We start from the raw sequence: 26,625 nt of genomic DNA, 5'->3' as shown, positions 1-26,625 counted from the left end.
AAATACCTAAATCTGGACAGTTGTAAAGGTACAGGTGCAGCAGCATAAAGCTCAGGATGAACTATCAAATCTGTCCAGCTCCTTAGGCAAGCTTACCCACCTATCCTAAGCTCTATACTTATGCTGGTGGCAATGTGTAATCAAGGTAATACAAGATTACATTTGGTATATACAAACACAGTCCCTGCAGTCAAAGAGAAATGTGCTTATTAGCTGGAATAAGCCATCTGAAATTACCTGCCCAGTCTAAATTAAGTCAGGATTTCCTCTGTAGTCACAAGAGCTGGAATGACCAAGCACAGAACCAAAGCTGACACTGCGTGTAAGAATCAGCATCCAGTTCCAGACACCAGATTTTCTGGGCATCAGATGTGAACTACATTTATACCTCCATCCTTCACTCAGGTTGTCTGCTGTTTTAATTGCATAAAGTAATAAAACTATCACTGTTCTACATTAAAAAGCCTTAATATGGCTGCCAACAGGGCAAATTAAGAGAGACAAAAGGACCAGTAGTTTATCACATGGTTTCTTGCTTAGAAAAACAGTGCTCTCAAGCTATTATCACTATTATGCTACAAGTTATAACAGAAAATCAATAAGGATAAGACAAAGAAATGTTCATGCTCCTCCATGAGGCACTGAAATCTTCCCTCCTTTATGCAAAAGGAAAGAAGACTGAACATCTGCAGTGTCACTGACGATGTCAAAAGGCACATCCATTAGTCACAGAACAACTGTTGCTGCAGCAGCTATTTAGTGAACTTCGAGTTTTTTAATCAAGTATTTTAAATCAAAGCTGCCTTCAGTGTATTTCCTAGCACACAAATGGGGTATAGAAGTGAATCCTCTGCCAGAAGAAATCCCCCACACCATCACCCTGATGCTGACTGGAGGTGGCATCTGAAGCTTCAACAGGTAGGTCTAATGTGTATCCCTCATGCAACTGCACGTGAAGGAGCTCCCCTCTGCTCCTGCTCTGTACCCGATTATGCTTTCCTTTTGCCAAGTCCAGCTGCAGCGCAGGCAGTCCCTCCCTCCCCAGTTCATTGCCCCCTGACCTCCAGGACCTTCAGCTCAATGTTGCCACTTGCTATCTACATATCCAGGACCTTCAGCTCAATGTTGCCACTACTATCATTAGTACTTGGAAAGAAATGTATCTATCTGCAGTGCAGAATGGTAGCAGACCAACAACTCAGACAGATACCTCTAAATGAAAGGTCAGCTTGCTCTCCTTGGGGAAAAAATATAGTAAAAATGACTTTTATGCAACTGCGTTGCATCTACTGATGTTGCTGTGTGGCTCTTGTGAGGAAGCAGAGGAAAGAGCAATACAGGCAGTGAGGTCACTCATGATCATACCTGCTCGAGTCCTTTCATTCCAGTGTGCATCCTCTGCTACCACCCACATTGACCCACTTCTGCTGCATGGTTTACTCTGGCCTGTGTTGTGCAAAATCTGAGGCACTGGAGGGGCTTCTGGTAAATTACAAGGGAAGACACATTTAATCTAGGCTATTAAAATTATTGGGGGGGGGGGGAGAGGGAGCAAATATTTTGGATTCCCATTTCTTTTCAATTTCTCATGAATCCTTTAGTCTCCTTTCACAGACTTTTCTATCGTATATTAAATATATTAACTTCTCTCTAGTAACAGGACACAAACACAGAAATTGCCAGCTTGTGGAGGTTTTCAGCTTTTCCATGCTGTCTTCCATCTCAGCCATTTTTGGTCCCCGTTGTGCAACATTTAGCATGTGCTACAAGCTCTTTGGAGCAACACATGACCTAGAATATTAATTTACAAAGAGAAAGAAATGAAGTAAAAAAAGTAATGTAAATTAATATATTTTCCTTAGAGCTCAGAAAAAAAAAAAAAAAGGAAATGGAGGAAGACAGGTCATAGATGAAGAAAATGCCCTAACCAAAGTTTTTCATTGAATGGAAATTAAGGAACAGCTAAGCGTGCTCTGAAATGCTAATAGTTAGAGGGATGCAGACTTCTGTTGTGCAAAACCAGTCCCACAATCAGAAAGTTAGCTGAAAAAAAAAAACAGGAAAGCAGAGGGGATTAATATCACTTTGCCTTAACATCAGTCTGAGGTGGTGTAAAGCCTTCTCAGGATGAGCCTGTCATTGTTCATTACCTACAGACAGAACGCAGATTCACATACACACTGCTTAAATCATTGAGTGAGATGAACCCAAACCTGTCACCAACTCTGCTCCTTTTCAGTGGGACATTCTTCAACAAGGACAAAAAAAAAAACCAAAACAAACCAACAAAACATTAAATGGCTGTAAAGCAGCTTCAGGGAACATCTGTGCCTGTGTGTGCCTTTGAACCCCTGCAAATCTGCGTTGTACTGAATTTCCCTGTAAACAAGATGATATCAGTTTCTATTTTCCATCCTTTCTGGCACACTAGTTCATCCGTATTTCTTCTGTAATCACTAACTGGAAACCCATGCTAGCATTTTCCAGCATAATATTTAACACTGCGCACAGACAGATCACTGCCAAAGTTTCACTGTGTCACTGGCATGTTAGGCAATGCTGGAAATACCCTCCCACCAGAAAGCTTGACACCTCCACAATCCACTCTTGGGTTTGATTTGGGGTTTTGTTTTCTTTTTTTATAAACGATTTGATATTCTTTCCTCCAGAATTTGCAGAAGTCTTAAGTTTTCTGGAGTATTATCTTGATCCTTGAAAGCTTCATTAAAGCAATTAATAGATTAATACAACTTCCAATTAAGTTCAGAATGTCCTTTTTCTGGAATGACATCCTGTACTCCCCCACAACCCCAAGCTTCTGTTAAGCAAGAGCCAACTTCTCACAGAGTGGTTACACATGGGGCTAACCATGACTCATGAAGCCACACCAAATCTGACGGATGACCATACTGGAGAGAGAGATCCTATGTGGATACTTCCTAAACTAAACTTAGAGAGCTCTGATCATGATAGGAGGAAAAAGAAACTTTACACATAAAATCATGTCATCCAGAGTTCATGGCTTAAAAAACTCTATATCTGCTGCTGTCTCACCACAGTCCAGGCTTCTGGGGACTGGTAAGCATGAATCATAACAGTCCACACTTCCAAAGTTCTACTGCAAGGAGGACAGAGGGGACCAGGTGTCAAAGGAAACACAACACACCTTAGCAGGTGGAAGGCAGGAGATACATGTCCCCTTATACCAGCTGGAAAATAGCTAATTCCACAGCTCTCCCAAATGGAAAGGACCAGACACATCAACCAGCAGGGGAAATATTTCGCTTGTACTAATAACTTTCACTGGATAGTCCAAGATATAAAGGAAAGTATGTACTTTTGGCAAAGGCGCTGTGCTGTGACCATGCTTTTCACCAGTAGATCATAAGCTGCTCTGAGTCTCGAAATCATCCTGGGATATACCTCACATAGGTACAGCAGGGCTATTTGACTTCATGTCACATCTTGTTTTAAAGTTTATTATGAAAGTGAAAAGCCATCTTGAAAAATCCGAATTCTAGTCAGTCTCATAGGTGACAAAAGTGTATAAAACTGACATAAAGAAGTTTGTCTTTTTGTCTTAAAAAGCTGTGAGTGGTCTTTCACACTAAAGTAAATTCACATATTGAGAATTTTCTTAGCCAGTAAACTTCTTCTGTTCCCATTGCCATTATTGTAAGTATTTATATTTGAGGCACAGCAAGCTGCTACAGTTCAGACAAGTCTAGACAATTTCAGACTGAAAATGAGATCAAATTAAACTCTGAACCAGTGGAATAACTTAACAATGGATTCTAGCAAGGTTAAGTGTTTTAAAATAGGACCTTTAAGTAATGAAACAAAAATTTGCTCTAAACTTAATCAGAAATGTGTCACTGCAATGAAGTAATCATTTGGTGAAATATTATAGTCTACTTAAAGAAGTATGCCAGACTAAATATAGTGGTTTCTTATGGTCTAAAACTTGCTTGCAAGTTCTGTAGGAACTACTCTTGCAGAATAACTACCCTGGGATAAATAAACCTGCATTTATAACAATATTGTAAGTCCACACAATGGAATTACTTGAAAAGCCACTGTCAGCATTACAGCTCTTACACATCAGGCCATTCCTCTGTAACATCCTACTTCTTCTGCAATCATACAAGCTACAGTTGTAGCTTGAAACGAGAGAGAGCTCTTGAAGACTCAAAACATTGAGTCTTTTTTCAGAGCTGAGAGATGGTGAGATCAGTCTTTCAACTCAACATCTACATCATGAGCAGCAACCACAATGGGAATAATGACAATATGCAGATGGAGTGTAAATAGCCTTCAGTGTAAGAGATAGATTACTCAGCCTTTCCACCCTAAAAAAGTATTTGTGCTTCTTCTATTGTATTGTTTATGTCAGACTTACTCATTCTTAAATGACCCTCTTAATACAAAAAAAAACAAAAACAAAACAAAAAACCCAGCTCCCCAAAGATTAACAATACCAAATTTATTAGGTTATTCTGAGCAAATGTAGATATCAGTCATGTTTCATCCTCAAGTGACATGAAACTTGCGGTGAGAGCCCCCTTAGCTATAGTTGCTGGCACGCAACAGTACACCCTGCGATCTCCTTAGTATGAAGATTTGACAGTGCATCTGAGAAGCAGATTTTCACCTTTAGGCAACTAATTCACATAACTTCTGCAGTTAGACCTTCATTTACAATGTACATGTATGGACACAAAGAAGCTTAAAGTTTCTTTGGGATGGAAGTACATGCTTGACTGTTGTCTTGATTCAGGGCCAAAATGTAAAGCTCTTGAAAACAAGAGTTCAAAAATGGGTGTTGGAAGGTGGAATACACTCTGATGGAGAATTCTGGTATTTAATACTCAGTAAATCATGAAAGCAAATACTCTTTCCCCCTTTCTCCCACTTAAACTAACATAAAATCCAAGAGGTGCAAAGCTTTAGAGCTCTGACATTTGACTGCCTCAATGGATTGTGTATGCTGATATTTCAAGAATATCAACATTATTTCCACTTTCTGCAAAGGACCATGATAAACAGACAGAGCTAGTCCTATTGTCCTTTGAACTGTTTCCACATAAAATCTTTTAGACAGAAGTCTTTAGTCTTTTTTCCAAACTATCTCAGTATTTTTTAAGCATGTGCAACTTGCACCTGGTGAGCTGTAAATTAAGAATTATACTATGCTTGAAGCATGAACAATAACATTCAATACACAAAGGCGTCTTATATTTAGGCAGTGCATCTACAGGATAATAGAGTTTTACAGCTGGTTTCCCATAAGAACAAACTAAGTCTACATGTCTGCTTGTACATGAGGCTGCAACGTTTCTGCATGTTAAGAGAATATAGGATGCTATCTAGGAAAAGGGACTCTGTTAATGACACCACTCAGAAAAAGGCTGCAAAATGGGAGTGCCTTCATCAGGTATCAGAAAATCCATACTGGCTCTAATCATAAAGACTAAAAAACCTTAAGAAGCCACTCTTTGTTGGTTCACTGCTCACAAAAGAATTTATTGTCACTCAGAAAAGCATTTTAATAACTTGGCACCCAAACCTGAATTTAGCTGTCCTCTCTATTAGTTTTCAACCACTCTTAATATGCTGCCACTCCTTGTACGGCAGTATAGTGTTCATGTACTAAAACATGAGACCAGCATGATAGTTCTGCATTCCAAAAGGGATCAGGAAACAAAACAACTTGCAACATCTTCCTATTAGCAAGGGTCAGTTTATCAATATGTAACGTGATCATTTTCTATAAATACACCAAGGAGTTAATTCCAAAGAAAATGAAACTCCCAGGCTAGAGGACAGAGTTCATCTGGGAGCAAACAGATATAAACTTGGAACACCCAAATCATGGCCAGAATTATAGGAAGGTTGCTAAGCAGCATTGGTACAGCCCCTAAGTAGTATCAGCAATAGCACAGAATATCCTATTTTTAAGATAGAGCTCACTTGACCTGTATACAGGGACTTGAACTGAAGCAGCCCTTCCAACTGCAGTGTAGGGTAAAAAAGGATAGAAGTGAAGCACCAGCACATACTTTACATTGAATAAAGTATGTGAATTTTAGCAAAGGATTTCATAGGAAATGTGAAGAACCGTAAATTATGTTAGGAATATTGCCTAGCAGGCAGACAAATACAACTCTGTTAATGAGCAAAGATTCAGGCCTTAGAAAAAAATGCTGATTTAGCAGAGTATAGCATACAAAATGGCACGAGACGTGAAAGACAAACCATGGGTAGTACGAGGCACTACTTACCTCTAGTGAAAGCTAGAAAGGGGAACGAGCTGCACAGAGAAATAAAGGAGAAAAATGGTTTAGTCAAAGAATGGGAAAAGACAGTTAAGCTGAGAAGACTCCAGTCATACGTCAAAAAAAGCACTTGAAAATAGACTATAGCTTAGACACATCACAGACTTGCAAAATTTAAAGGACACTGAGTAATCTACTCCCGGACTAAACACATTTAATTTCTTGCTATATCTAAGCCACAATCCTAAGAATTTTTTTAAGACACACCAGGAGGAAGAAGAAAGACATCTAACAGTTGTGAAACTCATGAAGACAAGTGAAAAGATGGAGAGATGCAGGAAGACAAATGAGGACCTTAGCTTTATTTTTAATGCCTATCAAAGCCTTCTAGATGCAGAGTAAAATTAACATATGAAATGCTATTACTATCTTCAGTTCCTTCATTCTGAACCAGCCTTTACCCCAGTAGACTGCTACTAAAACCAAGAGAGGACTGATGGAAAGGTCCTTTGGTTCAGATCACATCCAAGTGAATTTTTTATCAGTGTGTCAACAGATAATAATCAGAGAGGACAAACAAATACATTTTGTCCAAATTATTATCTCCAATATACTCTACACATCTGCCTTTGCTTTTCTGTTTAACCTGAGCTCAGTAATAAGAGCTAAGAAGCAGCTCTTGTGGTTGTTGGTTTGTACACCATAGTAGGAACTGCTGAAACAGGCCAAATCAGTCATTCAGTCTGGTACCTGTCTTCCGATAGTATTTGTGTCAAGTTTCTCAGAAGGCATCTTAAAACCACAATAGGCATAAGTAATTTGGTAATATTAGAAACACTACAGAATCTACAGAAACACTGTTTTTTAGTTAAACTGGGTTCTATCATGTATTCCCAAAGAGGGTGAAAGAATCCCATCCCAGCTATTCTGTACTGCATAATTTATACATCCTCTTACTTTTGCATTCCTATTCACTCTTCTATATATATATATTTTTTTTTTTAGTGGAGTTTATTTACCCAAATAAAAGATGCCTCACAGCTATAAGACAAAGAAGACTAAAAGACCCCACTGGACATGTCTGTATTTCCTCAGGTTCAGATTTTTGGTGCATTACAATCTAAAGCTTTCAAAGCTTAACTATGAAAAGCTAACTGATTATTAATTACACCATTTAAACTACAGGTTATTTGTGAGGACAGAAGTCTAAGTTTGCAAATACTTTCTTAAACACCAGTAGTTGGAAGGACATAATGTGAAGGTCTGAATAAGAATAGGCTGGGATCTTTTCTTGAAAAGGATGAAATGGGGCATGCTCAGCTATGTTTTATTTGTGTTGTAAATGCAGTACTTGTGAACTAGAAACAGTATTGGGATGTCCAGAAAACTGTTTTGGATTCAGAGCCATTGCACAATGCTAAACAAACCTCACAGTGTTCCTACTGAGACAGTATTCCTGCTTAGCCTAATATCCAAAATGTGATTTACCTCTCTACTTCACCCATGAAGTCTGTCATCTATGATACATGTAACACATATATTCCACTTTCAGATGGGAATTACACATTAACTACCTTTACTGGTAAACTGAGATACACATACTTTATGTTCATTCTTAATGGCACAGAATCTCTCCAGACTTTACTTTCACTACCTTTTTTTGACCATTATCATTTTGAAGAAGAGACATTCCTTTTCTTTTTTTTGTCAAGAAGATAAATACCATACCTCCTATGACTCTTGCTTCCTTTATGTGTTTAAATTCTACTATCCAAAATACTCATAATTCTTTGAGAAATAAAAATATGACTGGATGGGGATTTCTGAAAGCTCTCAATACTCTATTCCCATTTAAGTCACCACTAGCTTTATTCTATGCTCCAGTGGGATGAGAGCTCAGGCAATGCTGAGGGCCGAATTTCATGTAGTACTACTTCCATAAACAGACTTGTAGGTATACACAAAATCTATTTTTTAATACTTAAGCACTCAATAACATCACCAGTGTTTATTTGCTCTATGCCTATATTCCCATCTGTGAGCTTCCCTAGTAACTACTGAATCTGTTGGCTAAATTGAGGATAAAAGCCCCAAAGGTATTTCAGTTCTGTTAGTTTTCTGAAGACAGGCAGGAAAACAGAGAGAAGAGAGACCATACTAATGCATCCCTGGAAGCAGGGAGGCAGCACAAGCCTCCTCCTCAGTGACCAGCAGGCAATCCAGAGGGAGAACATTACTGTATATCTTAACACTGGGAAAAGTTTCAGATGCAGCTCACATTTCACAGCACAGCCTGCCAAAGAGGTACAAAGCTTTAAGACTGCATTACTTCTGCTGTCCAAAGAATTGTATTTTATTTGCACTGAATATATTAGTTAAAGCTTAAGGCCTTAACACAGTAAGATCTAGACATTTTATATCTTTATTTAGATAGGTTTACATTAAGCAAGAAAATACATTTTAAACCAAATCTTAAATACATGTGGGATATTGTTTATTATTATCTTTGCTTTTATACCTATTGATAAACAAGAGAAAACATGTGAGTGGTAGACACCAAATATCTCCCGTTAAACTGTCTGAGGTGCCAGAACAGATGCTGAAGTCAATGACTACATGCAATACAGCTGCAGGTCCAGGGAAGTGATCTGCAGGCATTGTTAGCATCATGTCTGAATGGGTTCGGTCAGGATGAGGGAAGAAAGGGAAAGGGGAAAAAAGCTTCAGTTGAGCAGCAAGACAGTCTGCAAAGATTTAGAGGGTAGAGACGCAATGGGCTCAAAAAGTGTATGTTCATGTTTGCACTTACATGTTCATACAACCAGCTCACACCCAAAGTTAGCTTCCTAGGAACGCTACCACAACAAGATTAATCATCTTTGGCTTTTGGGAGTCAGCATTCAACCAACCTTCTTCTCTCCAGTACTTACATCTCTGCAGCAACCTCTGGCTCAACTTTCGTGACTGTGTAACTTCAACCAGGCGTTGCTGAGAGCTGCTTCCTTACAAGCAGTGATTTCAGACCCTGCTAGAAACCTCTGACAAATTCATTCTCCATGAGTCAGAGCCTAGTGCCATTATGAGGTCTAAAACAGCTGGCAGGGGTGATATGTATTAATCTCAGTTGACCTCTGTACATATAAAAAACTGCTAACACAAGATCTTGCACAAATATATGCTGGTCTAAGTCTATTTAATAACTGCCTGTGATCCTGAAAAAAGAAAGGAAGCCAAATCTAATCCAAAACCTGCACTTATTCCAACAGTAGTGTCAACCCTCCATATTTTATCCCAAAAGCAGTGGTAGCAAATGTTACTCTTGAAGCTCACAGTCCCAGACACACTGATATCACTTGCTAGTCAGAAATAACTAGTATAATGCCACTGTTCATCACTATAAAGGAATCTCTGATCTTATCCTAAACATTCAGCATTTTGAAGAGATCAAGAAGACCAAATTCACATTTCCCAGAATGATTAAAAACTGGAATATTTTTAGGTACTTGTCTGAGCTTGCTGTGTTAGTGACCTATTTGCCGTAGATTTGCTCTGTATCAAGTGCAAAAAGAAGGCACATGCAGAAGTAATTCATCCCACCTGAAGACAGACATCTAAAGAAAAGGGGATGAACAGTGTATAATTATACATAGGAAAGCTTTAGCAAGATGCACCATTTTTCAAACCACAAAAAAGTTTAGTAAAATTAACTTTTTTTCTCTACCAGTTACATTTCTGCCTCATTTAAACACACGGTAAGGGAGACTGAATTTAAATGTAAATGTATAACAACTCCTTAAGCACTTAAACATGTACACATGTACATACAGATGTATGTACACGTGTATATACAAATTCACACTTTTTAAAGGCCTGCAGCCAAGACCTGAGATAAAATTACTGACTTCACTACATATTTTCTGATCTACTGTGGACTTGGGAAAATAGACTGATTCACATCTGAGATTTCAACTTAAAGTTACTCACAGTAACTTTTCATCTTTAATTTTAATCTGATTTTTCATTTTTACTTTTCAGACTTGCTTGCTTTAAAAGAATATTTAAAGACACAACCATTAAGAACATATTTGTCTGCAATTAAATATAACAGCACAAGATCAAGTAATTCTTTCTGCTCACTAGGAATATGTGCTATGTATAGTAATATTTAAAGCTACTTTGTCTCACTATACATGTTTTGTACATCCTGAATTTTATATTTTTTTCAGATATCAGAGAACATGTTCATAATAATGAAAATTATTGTTTTGACTGCGATTTGCATCGAGCTGCATTTGGATAGAAATCAGGATTTAATTAAAATGTGCACAACCCAGCATTTTAAAAGCTCGCAGTTAAATTAAATTACCTTGATAGTGTTGAGAACATCAGAAAAACTACCATAACATGGTTTGCATTCAAGTTTGACTTAGTAAATCAAGGAAATACAACCTATCAATGAACTCCTATTGCTTCTGTTCGCACCATGGCAACATGTTTCTGAAATGATTTTTGGACCCTGAACTAAAATAAAATGAAAATTTTAATCTTTTTGAAAGCATCTGTACAGGTATGGCCTATTTGTATTTTGGATGTTTTTCTCTGCAATGCTGAATTTATACACTTGTAGTTATTTTTTACTTATGGACTGAACAAGAAAAACAAATCATTGTGTTGTTTGGGGGGGGGGGGGGGTGTAAGCCCACACTGATTTCTCAATTTAGAGTGAGCTAAACAAAATGAAAAAAAAAGGGTATTGATTCTGCATTTGCCAGGCAAATTGAAACCAGGAATAATGAACACAAAATTTCTGTATGGCAGCAAACGAAGTCTCAGATTTTGAAAAAAATGTCAACTCCAGCATTCGAACTAGTGTAAATATAGAAAATACAGGTGTTTAATGAACTAGATCCAATGTGATATGGTTGTAAAACTTAAGCTGACATCAAGAGATATAAATAGTTCTTCAGTTCCATACATGATTAAGAAAACAGCAATATTTCAAGGAGTAGAATCTGAAAGAACTCAATGAAACAGCATTTTGCAGTTATCCAATACCATGTGCTACATCTTGCAAAGTATTACATTTTGTTCACATCTTCAAATAAGCTGTCATGATTTCAAATGTTTTCTTTTTCAAAGTAGAAAGCATGCATTTTTGATGAACAGTGTTTTTATTACACAATCTCTATATTTAAAAAAAATAAATTTATATTTAAACATACAGGAAAAAAATGCAGATTTTATGAAGATTTGTACAGAATACTCTCCAGAGCACAGCAGCCCCACCAGCATTCATTTTGCAGTGCAACAGATGTAAACAATGCAAAAAGTAAACAGACCTTTGCAATGTTATTAATTTCATCAAGGTCATACCACATCATTTCTTCAAAACAACATAGGCTTAGAAGGATTTTCACTGAAATATAAAATAAGATTATAGCCGAGAACAACACATTTATTACTGTAGTATAAAAGTTTTATGTCCAGCTGTAGTTCCAAAACTGTAGAAGCAAAAAAAAACCCATTACCTGCTTTTCTATGTCTATTAGAAGAATAAAAAGTCCTGTAAAGAGTTTATATAGAAGGTTGTAGGTCCTGTTAACAAAATTGTATCATTTGAACACCTGAATTTGGAGTTAGGTCCCAAATACTCAGAGATGTGCATCAGCTTAGATCCCACACATACTACCAGAGATAGCAAAACTCAAGAAATTTCTAACACTTTACACTCATTGGAGAGAAACCCTAACTTTAAGTGACACAGGAACCTTTTCACTGTTGATCATGTCATTTGATCCATGGCAGGGATTCTTTTCAAAAGAGGCATATAGTCTGTCAGGAAGAGCCAAAGGAATGAAATGCAAACGTTACAGCATAGAGGCTGCATATTATCTTTAAAATGCTCTATGAAAACACAGATATTTACACTAGAATTAAGTAATACTGCATGGCATTGATTACCATTCCACAGACAGACTAGCAACTACACACACAGGTATATGCACATACAGAATCACACAGACCAGGAACCACTGTTTTTCTCTTAGAAAAATAGGATGCAGAAGAAGGTTACCGAGTATGGTTAAGGGCTCAAAACTAGATCCTTGAGAGTAGTGGAAACCAGAAATCTCTCCAAAGAAGCCCTTAGACCTCCACCTACCACCCCCATCAATGGCAGCATGAATGCAAGCCTGAATCACCTTTGTGGCAGAGGACTTCTCCATGGGAAGGGCAACCAAAGCTGGCTGAGCTGTATTGATTACATTTTAGTTTAGAAGTTGCCAGAATAATCACAGGGAGAGACAGTAACCACTAGAGAACAATACAGCTTATAAAAGAATAATTTATGTGCTCAAAATTAGATGGTATCAGCTGCTGTCCCAGTGTTGACTTAGTGATCCTGATGGATTTATCAGACACAATGCTAGAAACTATTTTCTCTCAAGATTCCCCAAGCATATGGCTTTTTGCATACAGGATGGCTCTGACCACCAGATCTAGAGGGAACCACACATGAAGATGCTTCCTCTCATGCTTTCTGTAATACTCCTTTCTCCCCTATGAACCACAAGGAAGAAAAAATGCTATTATTTCATACATAGTTTAACCAGTTCTATTCCTTCTCTTCTCTACTAAAGGTCAAATATAGATCCGTAGAGTGTGAATGTAAGAATACCAGTTACTACTGGAAACATAGACCTCACTTAAACTGCAGTGGCACTAACAGTTTCATTACAGTTTGATTTCTTCCAGCAAAGATGTCTAAAAATTCTCAGATTAGAGCAAATGTTCAGTGTAGTGTGGAAATTAGTTGCTAATTATCTGAATACCTGAACTTTTGCAATACAAGAGCTGTATAATAAATTAGCATTTTATTTACCAGTCATTAGTAAGAGGTGAACAGCAGCTGAAACCAAACTTCTTTAATAAGGTCATAATTACAATAAATTAATTTTGTACAAATTGAGCACAGTCACACAATATTTAAAGCTCTATTTTTCCCAGTCTTGGGAGCAAGATGAAGACAATATCTACACCCAGTATCCATCTTCTGTGGGAAGTGAAAATGCATCCATTGACACAAAATATACATGTCTCAGGTGAGGCACATATGGATTGCCTTTCCCACACAGCTCAGTGAAGAATACAGACTGAACACATCACCTGTTTTTCTTAGCAAAAGTTGCAGTACCAAGTGGAGGAGTTGCAAAAAGTCAAATCTAGCAATATATCAGATTGTTTGCTGGCACAGGGCTACACTGTGGCTTCAGCTCTTCGGGCAGAAAGGAGAACAGGAGGGAACCCTGTCCGGTGCACATCAAAACAAGGGCACTCCCTTCCATGTGTATCAGCCAGACATGAATGGAGCCGGGAGTAAGCACACTACTCAACTTCTTCCGTGTATGGGGTATCAGAGATAAGATGGGGAAGGAACTGCAGCCCTGCCTTGGTTTCCCAGTTAATCTTCCCCTTGGGTGTCCAAATACAGTGCAATAGAAATGGTGTTGTTGTAAATGATGTAAATAATGACTATGGCACTCCATACATAGCTGGTAACACACATACTCAGCTTGCATGGTTTTACCCTTTAGTCCTGTTATGTCTGGTCCCACAATGAATCTGACAAAAAGAAAGATAACATTTTTAGTTTCCTGTTTTCTTTACTTTGTACATTTAACAAGGCTGTGCAGTCAATTCCACCTAACGGGATTCTGAATTTCACTTTAAAAATGTTTCATGTTAATCCCATGTGTTCAGTTATTTGACAATTTTTTTTTTTTCATCCTGACCAGAATTGAAATTAAAATGTCTGTTGTTAAATTTATTTTTTTTTTCTTCCTTTCTTTCTGGTTGCTTCCCTTTGTCTTATTATAAGGGCAAATATTTGACAAAAGGTTTGTGAGGGCAGTGTTTTGTTTTCCGCATAGTGCATGTGGGAATTTGACAGATAATAGAAATTTTCATTTTCCAGTATTGTCAGTCTATTCTCAACTTTGTTTTACCGGGTCTCAGATGCCAGCATCAAAAAGTAAAAATTTACCAACTTTTTAACAGAAATGGTGCATATCTGGTGCATATGTACAGGGGGAAAAAAAAAGAACAAAACACCAAACCACCACAAAACCAGAAAACATTCCATCATTCCATGTGAAATAATTCAGCAACCATTATAGGTATGAACTCTTTATCAGTATCCATGGTAAGCAAGCACAGTGTCTCTTGGGTGTGGCATGTAGCTGTCTTACAACAGTTCAGCCAAGTCCCAAGTGGGAGCTCCCTGGGTTTCTTCAGTCAGCTTTTCCAGCAGGCCCACTCATGCTCTTGGAAAAGCCATGCCAGCTGCTGCTGATGGGTAGGAACCTCAATCAGAACCAATTTACAGAACTGCCTAGATTCACATGCTGGCATTGGATCCTTTATTTTATCTGCTAATTATAAGAAATTTTAAACCGGAAAAAACATCAAGCCAACAAAATAACAATAATACTGTGAAGGTCATGCTGGTTGGTTTCTTAACTACAGGCTTTGTTTTAGCCACAGTAAATGTAAAATAAAAATTAAAAAACTACAATACTGATTTATAATAGGCAAAGAAATGCTTGTCTCCTGACTGTGGAAAAAAAAAGGGAAGTAGAAGCTGCATTAGGTGACCAGGACAGCTATCTTCCCTAGAAAGAAACAAGGCAGCTCTGGGTATGTCTGTTCTCATTTGGCCAATCATCTTTGAAAATGAGGTGCTAGAAAATCTCTGCCAAAACTACAACAATGTGTCGTTAAATTTGCAATCACTTCATTGCTAAAGCATATATAGAAATACATTCTGTCTCTCTTTAAATAAGAAAAACAGGTGACACTTTTTCCTCAGCCACTATTTTATCTAATGGCTTGCCTAAGGTAAGCTGGAAAGCAATCTGCCTAACAAGGTTTGACTTCAGGTCCTGCACGAGTTGATGATAGCACAAAAAATAACAGTAGCATCAGGAAAAAGCACCGTTGTTGTAACAATGCAAAGAGAAATCCTGAAACAAGATCCTTGTACAAAAATAAAAGGCAGCACATACAAGCCTCTAAAAAATACCCTGCACTTATTGATTAAAAAAAAGCTTTTAAAGTAATTCTTAATAAAATAACTGAACTGACATATCAAGTCATTATTGCTTCTTCTTCGTGGCCTTCGCCTATTTCCTTAGATGAAATAAAACCAGGATAATAGCTTTCCCTGTTTTGTTCTGAGGTTTCTTCAGAGCGGAGACTGTTATTTAACTTCCACACCACATGAATTATTTCCAGGCAAGTATGTGAGAGCCAAGATATTTGATTTTTATGCAGGACATAACATGCTGTTGTTTTGTATGATTCCCTATTCCCCACAAATGGCTATCCATGTGCCCTGTTATTTTACCTCAGCATGTCACACAGCTCTGAGCCTTCAAAACACTGGCAACACTGAACATGAAAACCAACAGGAGGTGGAACAGCACCCGAAGCAGGGCCACAGCATTATAATGGTGGCTGCACCCAGGTATGGATCTCATCTTTGTCCACAAGTTATGATTGCTGTGAACAGGGGACTGAACAAAGAGCAAGTTGAGCAGCCACACAATCTACTTCTCATCCTCCTCAGCTTGCCGCTGTGGCAACAATGCAGGTTCAGGATCTGTCCTCAGATATGCACTAGAGTATGGCATGAGGTTCCTCTGTGCTGCAAAGTTTATTTTCTGAAGTGATGTTTCTTTCCATGTTGTCATTTTGCAAAGAAATTATTTGTTTCTGGAAGTCTGTTGGGAGGCAGGCTGTACGTGTGGAGAAGGGGATGTATCAGCAAAACTCAGCTCTGCCATGCACGTCCACAGACATACTCAAGGCATCTCAGCATTCCTTACAGGTGCTGCAAAGGTGGGCTTGTCTCAGAAGCACCACTCAAAACACCCTGCGTGTACTAGGCAGTAAACATGGTGTGCACTGTCAGAGAACTGACTTTGGAGGTTCACATTTGCACGTGCTAATTATGTAAAAGCAGACCACATATATATTAGCAGCAGCTATCTTACTACAATGTGATGCAAGAATTTTATCTCTTTCTTGGAAGAAGAGGTTAACTTTGGCTCCCACTTTCCAGGATCTAATGAACAATGTGAACTGGTGAGAAGCATACCTGGGTGACAAACCTCAATTGCAAACAAAAATAAAACCAAGTCTACCCAGGCAAAGAACTGTTCTCTGCAATTATGAAGATGGAAGGAGCAAAGAATATCTTTTATCCTTTTCATAACTACATAACCATCCCACCAGAACAACAGTGACGGGAGTTTGGGAGCCCCAGGTCACACTGTAAGGACAGCAGTGAAGCAAACCAGCATTCCCCTGTGCTGACTTCCAAACGTTCAACAACAATGTGAAGATGACTTCCAGCAAGGGAACAGGCCTACAACCTGATCCAGGAAAAGAAACAGTGCTGTAACTTCTGAGCTTTCTATGAATTTCAAAGCAGCAAAATCTCTGTAGGCTTCTGTGATTAGGTCTTCAACCCTTTTACTGACATCTGGATGTGTTAGTGAAATCATTCCTATCAGTGTTTATCCCTGCTGAGACATCGTGATTAAGAAGCTGTGTTCGGTCCATTTCCACAAAGAATCCCAAAGCATTATTACCACCTACTTGCTATTTTCATGCAGCACTAGTCACTGGTTTGCTAAAGCAAAGGATTTATCTTTCAAGCAAATTCCTGGTTGACAAATTAAGGGCACAACAGTACATAAAGGGTTTCCAAATTCTACGGTACTTCTGGTAATCAACATTCATTGTAACTATTTTTATTCCTACTCTCTAAACTGTCTGGGCCTCTGCTTTATCTTCAATACACTTTTATTGTGGGTGACATCAGATTAGAAATACATTCAAGTATGACAAAAATTTTCTGCAACTGATCCAAAATGAAACAATAACAAAACCTCACATATATTACTGTTGGAGCCCTCTTTAAAACTAAAAAGTAAATAAAAACAATGCAAGACACTGAAAAATACTGACAGGTTTCCTTAAACTATTGTTTAGAAATGTACTGCTGCTAAAGTCTTTTTTAGGATATCCTGTGGGTGACACAGAAGAATGTCAGTATAGGAGAGAAAGCAGCCGGACACACTGAACCCGTGAGGCTTTGCTCTGTACTTTTGTTACATGAAGTGTAACTACATTAGTTGCCACTTGACGTCTATCAGTGCACAAGATTTTTTCAGTGCATGGATGGTAACTGAATATCTTAATTGTGAGTATTGTAAAGCTTACCTACATAAGCCAGTCACTACAAGGAAGACATTGAGGTGCCAGAGCACATCCAAAGAGCAATGAAGCTGGTGAAGGGTCTAGTGCATGAGTCTCATGAGGAGTGGCTGAGGGAACTAGGGTTGTTTAGCCTGGAGAAAAGGAGAGTCAGGGGAGACTTTACTGCTCTCCATAGCGACCTGAAAGGAGATTGCAGCAAGGTGGATGTTGGTTTCTTCTTCCAAGTAAAAAGCAATAGGACAAGAAGAAATGGCCTCAAGTTGCACAAGGGGAGGTTTAGATTGGGTATTAGGAAGAATTTCTTCACTAAAAGTTTTGTCAGGCATTGGAACAGGCTGCCCCAAGAAGCCACCATCTCTGGCAGGATTTAAAGTACATGTAGATGTGGAAGTCTGGGACATGGTTTGGTGGTGGACGTGGCAGTGTTTATGGTTAGACTCAATCTTAAGGGTCTTTTCCAACCTAAATGAGTCTATGATTTTATGACCCTGTGACAAAGTCATCACTGAATTCCTAACCATTTTATTTTATCCTGTATTAATTTGTGTAAAGTGTAAGCCAGACCCTGCTGCAGTAAAAGCTGATGGAAGTTTTGTCATTGATTTCAGTGCAAAGAAGGTCAAGACGGCTATTCTTCAAATTTTTCATGGACCTAGTGTTTATTAAATATTTTTACAGAGTCTAACATCATCAAGACCCATGCACAGCAGGGTTAAAATACATTGGCAGGAAGTCTGTGGGGAAGTAAAAGTGTGTTCTTCTGCACCATCTCCAAACATGCAGAGCTCTGACTGCCAAAGCAGAAATATGGGATGTTGGCTTTCACAGCATGGGACACAGATCAAAAAGGAAGCACGAAACTGAAGATTACTCAAGTACAATAGGAAGCCTGAGATCATGTAGGATTTATTCACTACCAAAAATACTGGAGCCAAGTGCAAACTCCCCAGAGAAAATCTAGTCAGTTTGACACTGTAAACAGGACACTTCCTTAGCTTTGTAAACAGGAGACTGATTTGAAACAAACTGCCAAGTAACCTAACACAATCCAGTATTTTAGCCACGATATCTTCAACAGAAGCAGGGATATAAGTGGTCTCTTTTATCCAAAATATGGCATGATGTAATCAACTTTATGAATATAACAGGATTTTTGGAGGCAATTCTTGAATACAGCTTGAATCAGCTAACTAAAAGGAGTACTAACGAATTTTCCAAATTATCAGATTTGCATTAAGGGGCAAATTCTTACTATAAAGAATGCCAATACAGAACTTTCATGGTATTTCTTAGGACTCATTTAATAACCTAGTGTCAAATTCCTGCAGTTCCACAAAAGCCAGAGTAAGCAGTGGCAGACATCTCTTCTCTAGGGTTAGGAATATGCTACAAACATTGAGAGCTAACTCAAGGTTTCTCAGTTGTGTAGGCAAAATTGAATGTTGCTACACAAGGAATGGAGAAGAGGCAAGAAGGGACACAGCTAGGTCTAGACACGTGGGAGAACCAGACTTCATGTTCCTACTACAGCTCTACATGGGAAAAGGGGTGAGAGCGGGAAAGAGGTAGAGCAGGACAGAAGAGAGGGAGAAGATGACCACTGCTTCTGACACAGGATGTGTTCAACCAGTTGTCACCCTTTTATCAGTGGACTAGATGCCATTACAGTATGGTTGAGGTTGGAAGGGACTTCTAGAGGTCCTTATTGTTGCTCTGGAGGCAACAAAGAGCTGGACATTTTGAAGCCTTTTGGACTCTGATACCACAGGCAGCTGCCTACTTTTCTGGTGTTCAGAACCAGTCGTGTAAGATATTTTATTTGCTGTCAAAGAGATCTATCTGTAATTTGCTGTAGATATATTTTAATATAAGCAAGATCATCCTATGAAAAGACCGGAGCATAAAACATATAAACTTCTACATCTTCTTACATATATTATTATTATAGCTATGAAATGAAAGCCATTCCCTGTCCTTTTAATTTAACGCTCCCCAAATGAATTTCTTGCTGTATAAATAATACTGATTTTGCAGATCTGTTTCTTTATCTAATATTTACACCCAGTCTAAAGAAGGAGTGTCAGATATTTAATATTCTGAATTTGCATATTATTTTGTTAAAGAATTTCAGCCTTCCAGAATCCTTTTCCCTGTAAGCTCATTTTCACTAAAGAACCAACATGTAAATTAGTTTCAAAACTTCCACTTGCAACCTGGAAAACTAACAAATATTTTAACCATAACTGTTTCTTTCAACCTAAATTCCGTAAATTGCACAGCTAACAATATCTTGTAAAGAGATCACCATGGACATGGTACAGTCACCATTCCTGGAGAGATTTAAAGGACATGTACATGTGGCCCTTAGGGACATGATTTAGTGATGTATGCGGTGGTTGAACTTGATGATCTTGAAGGTCTTTTCCTAACTAAATTATTCTATTATTCTAAATTTTGCAAATACTTGCACTCTTGCTTCATTGTAAGATACAATTATACTTGACATCATCTTACACACACACGAGCTATTCGAGCTGTGTTATCACAGAATCCTGTAGGACTGAACCCTTTGACTTTAATGCAATTACAAAGATTCTCAAAGTTAAGAATATGAAAAATGTTATTACAGTAATGTTTCCCCGAGATTTTCCTATTTATGCCTATTCCTATGTGTTTTGTAACACGGCCTCTCTGTGGGATCACAATGTGAAAAATCCATTATTTTAGAATTTTCAGCAGTGTTCAGTTTCTAAGAATCAAAGTAATACAATCATCAAGTTTTCTCTGCAAGTGTTTTAGGAATTACCTGTCCTAAATAAATTTCTTATAATTACATTTTAAACAACAAAAAAGAAGAAACAGTAGTGTTGAGGCTGGAGAGTTTGTAGTGGCTTCCACTGTAAGATACACACCTGCAGGATAAAACATGTTTCAAAGCTCCTTTGCAGAATTCCCTCATACTGCTTGCTGCTGAGTCAGGGTTGGAATTTTCATGCAATAAGCTTTGATACTTCAGCCCAAACAGTAATTATACAGATAAGAGACATCATCAAAGTCAAACAATTGTAGACCAAAGTGCATTACTGCAGGTAAATTGTTAAGGTGGGGTTTTTTAATCTGAGAAGCCTGAAAGATACTTTTTTTTTTTTAATTTTAATAAAGCCTACAAAAACAATCACGAAAATAAAGCTTAAAATGACAAATTTATTACAGCTGCTTTCCAGCTGACACGATTTTATGTTACCAGAAACCTTTCAAAAAAGCATACAAATAAGTCTATTATTAAAGAATTCAGAAAGTGCATTCCAAAACTGGTGTTCCCTCACTAGTCATACAAGAGCCGTTTCAAAGTAGCATGGAAAAAAAAAGCACCACCACCTCAGTTACACCTTTAACCATTAGCAGGCAGTTAACACCTATTTGGTGAGACAATAATGCCCAAATCATCACTTTTCCCTGTGTTTAGGCACAGGCCAGCTCAGAGAAGAGGAGGGTAGAGTTAATGGCACACATCCCTTTGGACAGGCCACCAAAGATCAAAAAGCTGTTCCCATTTCCCCAGAATAGTAAAGAACTTTTATTTGTATTTTGGTGGTGCACAAACAAACCAAAGTTTGGAAACTCATAATTTTCTTTTTCTTCTTTTTTTTTTTTTTTTAATCCTAATAAACCATAAGAGCCCATAACCTTATCTCATTGCCTGTTATGTTATGGCTTCAAACCCACATCAGAAGATACTGATTCCATGGATTTCATTTGTTTACACACTGAAATGCTTTGACACTATGTTGTCACTTCTGCGTTTTATTTAAACTTTGTTTTTTAAAGTTTAATATATGTATAGTGATGCTTAGTCTGAGTATACAGACGAGGCATGCTTTCCTAGATTGAGCATTCATACAGATGTTTGTTCAATAAGAACAAGCAACTGATGTTTCAGTTAGATACTATACAGTAAATAATACTACTTAGCGGCTTTCATCTCCACTTTTCATCTCCAAGTACACATCGTAACAAAAACAGCAGCAACAAAATAGCCAACTTGTTATAATTCGGCAGTATTACCTCCATACTGCAAATCTGGAAACTGAAGCAGATAGACCAACACAACCATCTGGAAGTCCTGTGTGCTATTCTGATGAACTTCGAAGGACCTAACAGGTAATCACATTAACGAACACTATAAGTAAATACCACTACATGTGTTATCAACCAGGCTGGCATCTCCAGGACACTTTAAATAATTGATTAGTAGCACACTGGACAGCTGAATCATCAACGCCTGTCCTTCCACTAGGACAAGAGGATGTCTTGTAAGCAGGTTATTTATATTCTTAATACCTTCAGCAGGAAGTACAGTCTGTTTAGGTTTGGTATCCATGAAATGGCATTTTTTTGTATGTGCTGCCCTTCATCTATAGACTGCTTCCAAGAGCAACCTCAGACTTAAGTAAGAACAATCACCAATCTCTTTTAGGCTAAAAGAAGAAAGACAATCTTGAATTGTGCACAATGCAAAGGTTTGTTTTGGCCAAAAGCAAGACCAACTCTCCATATTAAAGCTCTGTGTATGCAGCATCACTAGTTAACTTGCTTGGAGATAACAAAGAGCTGGAATCCAAAGGACTGTTTTCTTTTATAATAAAATGTGCAGGTGGTCTTGGACTTGCCAAGATATAACATTTTTTTAAAGAGCTAAATAGATATTGCTTCCTTCTCAGTATCTCTCTTAATTCCACAATATGACATTCATGATCATGAACCCAGGACATAATATTAAATTAGTTTTTATCCCTGCTGTGCATTTTGAGAGAAACTGTTGGAACATATTACCCCCAATGTATTGTGTGCTCTTAGATCCAAGTCCATATTTTCATGTCTGAAAATATTTACAGAACAAAAATACTGTCTCACTCAGCAATGCAACCCACATGTCTTTAATGCTATTCCATATCAGCGCTTCAGACCAAAACAAGACACAAACACCACAGAAAATTATAAAAGACAGAAATACTTTTAGTGGCCTACAGCCAACTGTGGTCTAAACACTTCACTGTGAGCTTATCACATGCATGCAACATTTGGAATACAGCTCATAACCTTTGGCTGCACAAATATAGACCTTTAGTCAACAAACTCAAGCAACAGTTTGGTTCATTTGAGTTACATCAGGGTGAGTAGCAGCAGATCTGCTTTAGATGCTGTGACAGAATGCCCAGCTCCACTGGCCACACCAAAACACACCATCCTTTGAAGGGAAAAAAGCAGGTTTCCCAAGCACAATGAGACAGCAAGCCTGCAGCCTGCTAGGGGCATGTGGTCCTTCTGAAAGTGCGTTACCTCCTTAGCACCTGGATGACATCCGCTACAGGACTGCAGAGGTGCCTGACTTCAGCGTGGATGTGTTTCACTATGTCTGTACACTGTAGGCCTCACCTGCATACAGCCCTGGGCAGGGCAAATGTAGTATGTAATTTCATACGGATCTGCCACTTTCCAACAGCCCCAGTACCAGTCCATCCGCATACCCAGACAGTTCAGTCACTACAAGTTGCAGAAGATCATTTTAAAGGTACAAAGCTTAATCACAGCGTTCAAGAATCACAGGTAGGAAAAGAGCAATTAACTAATCATTTTACAGAGGCTTCTTCTTTTAATCATGCCAAGAAGCAATTTCACCACAAGAAGTCACCTTCAGTGGAGTAAAACATCCATCACACTGCCAGTAAGATGAAATATTTATTTATATTAGGGGTTACTGGCTTCTTCACTGACTGCACAGAAGATTGGAGTAAAACACATTTTGAAGTTCTAGGGAAATCACTGCAGTTTTCTGCAAAAAGGATTGTTTGGAGTTTGACTTGGAAGCTTAGTTCAGAGATGGTCTCAGGTCTTCTATGAAGTTTAAGATGGCAGGCAACAAGACATGAAGCTTGGCAAAACACATAACAATTTGAAAGGACAAAACAGAAATAAGGGATATATGATTTTATAACAAACACATAATTTTTCCATTAGATTAAATTTGGCTTCTGAGACAGAAGGAACTGCAATTCTATCTTGTTTCCAGGGTCACTGTCTCAGTTCTAAGGAAAAGCCTCTTCACCTTCACTATGCCTTTTTTCAGTGACTAGGAAAGGCATTCAAAAGATTATTATGTTCAATATGGCTCCAAAGCTGAAACAAAAACACCTTCCTAAATAACCTGTATACCCATTACACACATTGTATACTTGCTGAAAAGTAAACACTGGCAAATACAGAGTACAGTCTTGGAAATGGCTCAAGTGACTGTTGTTTTGTGGTTTCTGTTTTGTTTTGTCTTGTTTTTTTAAGGGCTTATAAAATATATAAATTCTGGCAACTAGAAGATGTTAATGTGAAGACTGAACATTTTCAGGGAGAACATCCTGCATTTTGTTCTGCAAGAAGTTTCCCTGCAACATGCTAAAGCAGGTCCTCCCATGTGAAGGTGGAACACAACAGGCTGCTCCACAGCCAGAGGCTCGTTGCCTTTCCTAAACCAAAGGACGTGGTTTTCTTTAATCACGAACAAGTGGATTACAAAGGTGAATTTCAGTGGTGTTGTTCTTACTCGGCCTCCGCATTCATTCACCACAGGGCCACGGCATATGGCCACGCTGACCGCTCACTGGCAGACCGTCGACAGCATCTCAGCTGTCCAGGAAATCCTCTGCCGGCGGCTTGCCGCGGGAAATGCGCCACAGTTCAAACGCGAAGACTGAAACCTCCCTTGCTTTCAGGCGGGCAGTGTCCGAAAGCCCGCAGCCGCCCTTCTTGGTGCTCACCATCATCGGGCATCCCACTTCAGCACACGGTGCAGCGGGCACAAGGGATGAGGCGAGTCCTGGCAGGGCACTGCCCAGCAGCCCTGGCGAACAGCCCGCTCGGGGCCGGGCGAGGACCCGCGCTCCCGCACAGCGCCCTGAGGCGACGGCGGCGCTGCCGGCGAGGCCCAACGGCCGCCGTTCCTGCGCGCTCCTTCCCCCGCCACGGCCCCCCGACGGGACACCCCGGGGGACACGGCATGTCCTCGCTCGGGCTGCTCCTGCCGCAATCCCGCCGTCCTCCCCGCAGTGCCCCTGGCGTCGGCACAGGAGCGGGACGCAGAGGAAACGGGACCAGCGGGTGCCGGAGAGGGCCCGCCGCGGCAGCTGGGACCGGGCACCCCGCACTGCCAGGGGCGAGGTGCCGCCCACAGCGCGGGGGGGGGGTCGGACGCTGAGGGCTCCGCCGGCACCTCGGCTCTCGGGAAACCTCCTCGAAGGTGCCCTGAGAAGTTCGGGACCGCCCGGAGGTGCAGCCGTAGGCAGAGCGATCCCCTCGGCCCATCCCACACCTCCTGCCCGCCACCTGGTCACACACGCCCCGGCCTACCCCCCGCCCGGACAGAGCACCGAGAGCCCCTGCTCACGGAGAAAGGGGTGGGGAAGCCCTCGGGTCGTGCTCCGGGCTTCCTCTGCAAATCCAGCCCTTGAGAATAAAAAAAGTCAAAAGGACACTTACCATCTCGCCTGATATTGGAGGATCGCAGGGCTTTTATAGATCCGCTCTGGGCAGGGGCAGTAGTGCCCTGACGGCTGCAAAAGTTCGCACAGACGACAGCGTAAAAGAGTAGGAGGATGAGCAGTTGCATTGGGATCCGCTGTGAACTGGACCGTGGCTCTGCAAAGAAACTCGCCTCTCCCCCCCGCCCCCCCCACGGGTGCTACCCTCGCCCGGGTTCTTTCCCCTTTCGCGGGCTTTTTGGCTGTTGTGTTGCGGGTTGCTTCCCAACCCGAAGCAGCAGTCACAGTTGCCGAGTTACTCTCCGAGCTGCCCCCAAACTTCCTGCGCGCTGAACTTTCCGCCCCGGTGCAGGGGGCGGCCGGGCTCGGCCAAGGTGAGCCCCGCCCGTGCCGGGACCTGGCAGGGGCTGCCGCAGCCGCGCTCCCTGCGCTCCGCTGCCGTCCCGCACAGTGCCGCTCCGCTCGGCAAGAGCCGCCACCGCAATCTGGAGCGGCGGGAGCGCCCCGCGGTGCGCGGCGGGGCCGGCGGGGAGAGGCGGCCCGCGGGGAAGGGGGCGGCCCGCTGGCAGCGGTGGGGGGGGGCGGCACCCACCGGTCGCGCTGTCTGCAACCCAGGCAGAAAGCGGCGGGAAGGGCCGGTGGTGCGGCGGGGGGGGCGGGAGGGTGGTCCCAGTGCGTAGTGAACCTGACCCGCCGGGACGACGGAGCTCCCCGCCAGCAAAGGGGCCCGTACCCAAGTGCCCCGTCGCCCCTCGGTCCGGCAGCAGCCACGTAAAGGTTACCCGTTAGGCTGGTGTGACTCAGTCACCGAGGTACTATGGGGCGGGTGAGGAGGCTTGGTGGAGTAACTGCTGAAGAAACACGTGGGCTGAAGAAAACTCACAGTTGTTCCTGGGACAGATGCATGGGCTTTTCTGCCATGCCAAGCACTGCCCAAAGCTTTTCATAAAAAAAAAGTTCATTCCTAGTAATTTAGACTGTCATTAAACTGAGTCTGATGTTAAAGATCGTATTAGATGGTATTACTGCCTGGAAGTGTTTTAAGTCAAAACCAAAGGTATGTGAAGACTGCTCTTTTAATACTTCCTTCCATTAGCTGCAATGAAAATAATCAAGTGAAGATAGAAAAAACAATGAGGTTTTAACAGTTCTCTAATAAATCCTTCCCAACTCGGTTTATTTCTTAAGACGTTTCATACAGTCTTGGCCAGTTTAACGAATTGCAAACATGCTGCTGGACCTTTAACACCATGAAGCACCACCTCACTGGTAGAAGAAGAATGTCAATACAGTGCTGTATCAGGAATATTGGGTGAGTCCTGTTACTGCCTCTGGCTGTATGAAACATTTTCTCCAAGAGCATGTTAGGATGACAATGGTACTGAAACATCTTGTATGTTTTAAGGAACCAGTAGGGTGCAACTCTGTTATGCATAATTCATAGTTCTTTATCCCTTTCATGTTCCCCAAAAATGACAGCAAACCATAATCCTGCTCTCATGTGGTAGATGATGGAAAGGCTCCAACAGTGCTTCATT

General features: G+C 40.3%; 1 protein-coding gene across 5 annotated transcripts in view; it reads right to left on the bottom strand.

Annotated features, from left to right (window-relative positions):
* The window catches only part of PDGFD (platelet derived growth factor D), a 138,232-nt gene extending 112,931 nt beyond the window's left edge, over positions 1-25,301 (bottom strand). For 4 of the 5 annotated variants that reach the window (XM_061457802.1, XM_061457805.1, XM_061457807.1 and 1 more), the window contains exon 1: positions 25,086-25,293. In XM_061457802.1, the coding sequence (XP_061313786.1) occupies positions 25,086-25,215 (130 nt within the window). In that variant the 5' untranslated portion in view covers positions 25,216-25,293. Of the gene's footprint in view, positions 1-25,085 lie in introns of all 5 variants that reach the window. The other variant, XM_061457803.1, reaches the window with a different exon arrangement.
* Between the last annotated feature and the right edge of the window lie 1,324 nt (positions 25,302-26,625).

Source organism: Pezoporus flaviventris, unplaced genomic scaffold (assembly GCF_033815535.1).
Source record: "Pezoporus flaviventris isolate CSIRO_AGI_PZ_B2104156 unplaced genomic scaffold, CSIRO_AGI_Pfla_v1 ptg000025l, whole genome shotgun sequence".
NCBI classification, from domain to species: Eukaryota; Metazoa; Chordata; class Aves; order Psittaciformes; family Psittacidae; genus Pezoporus; species Pezoporus flaviventris.
Note: the sequence above shows the minus strand (reverse complement) of the source record. Positions and strands in the feature narration are given on the sequence as shown.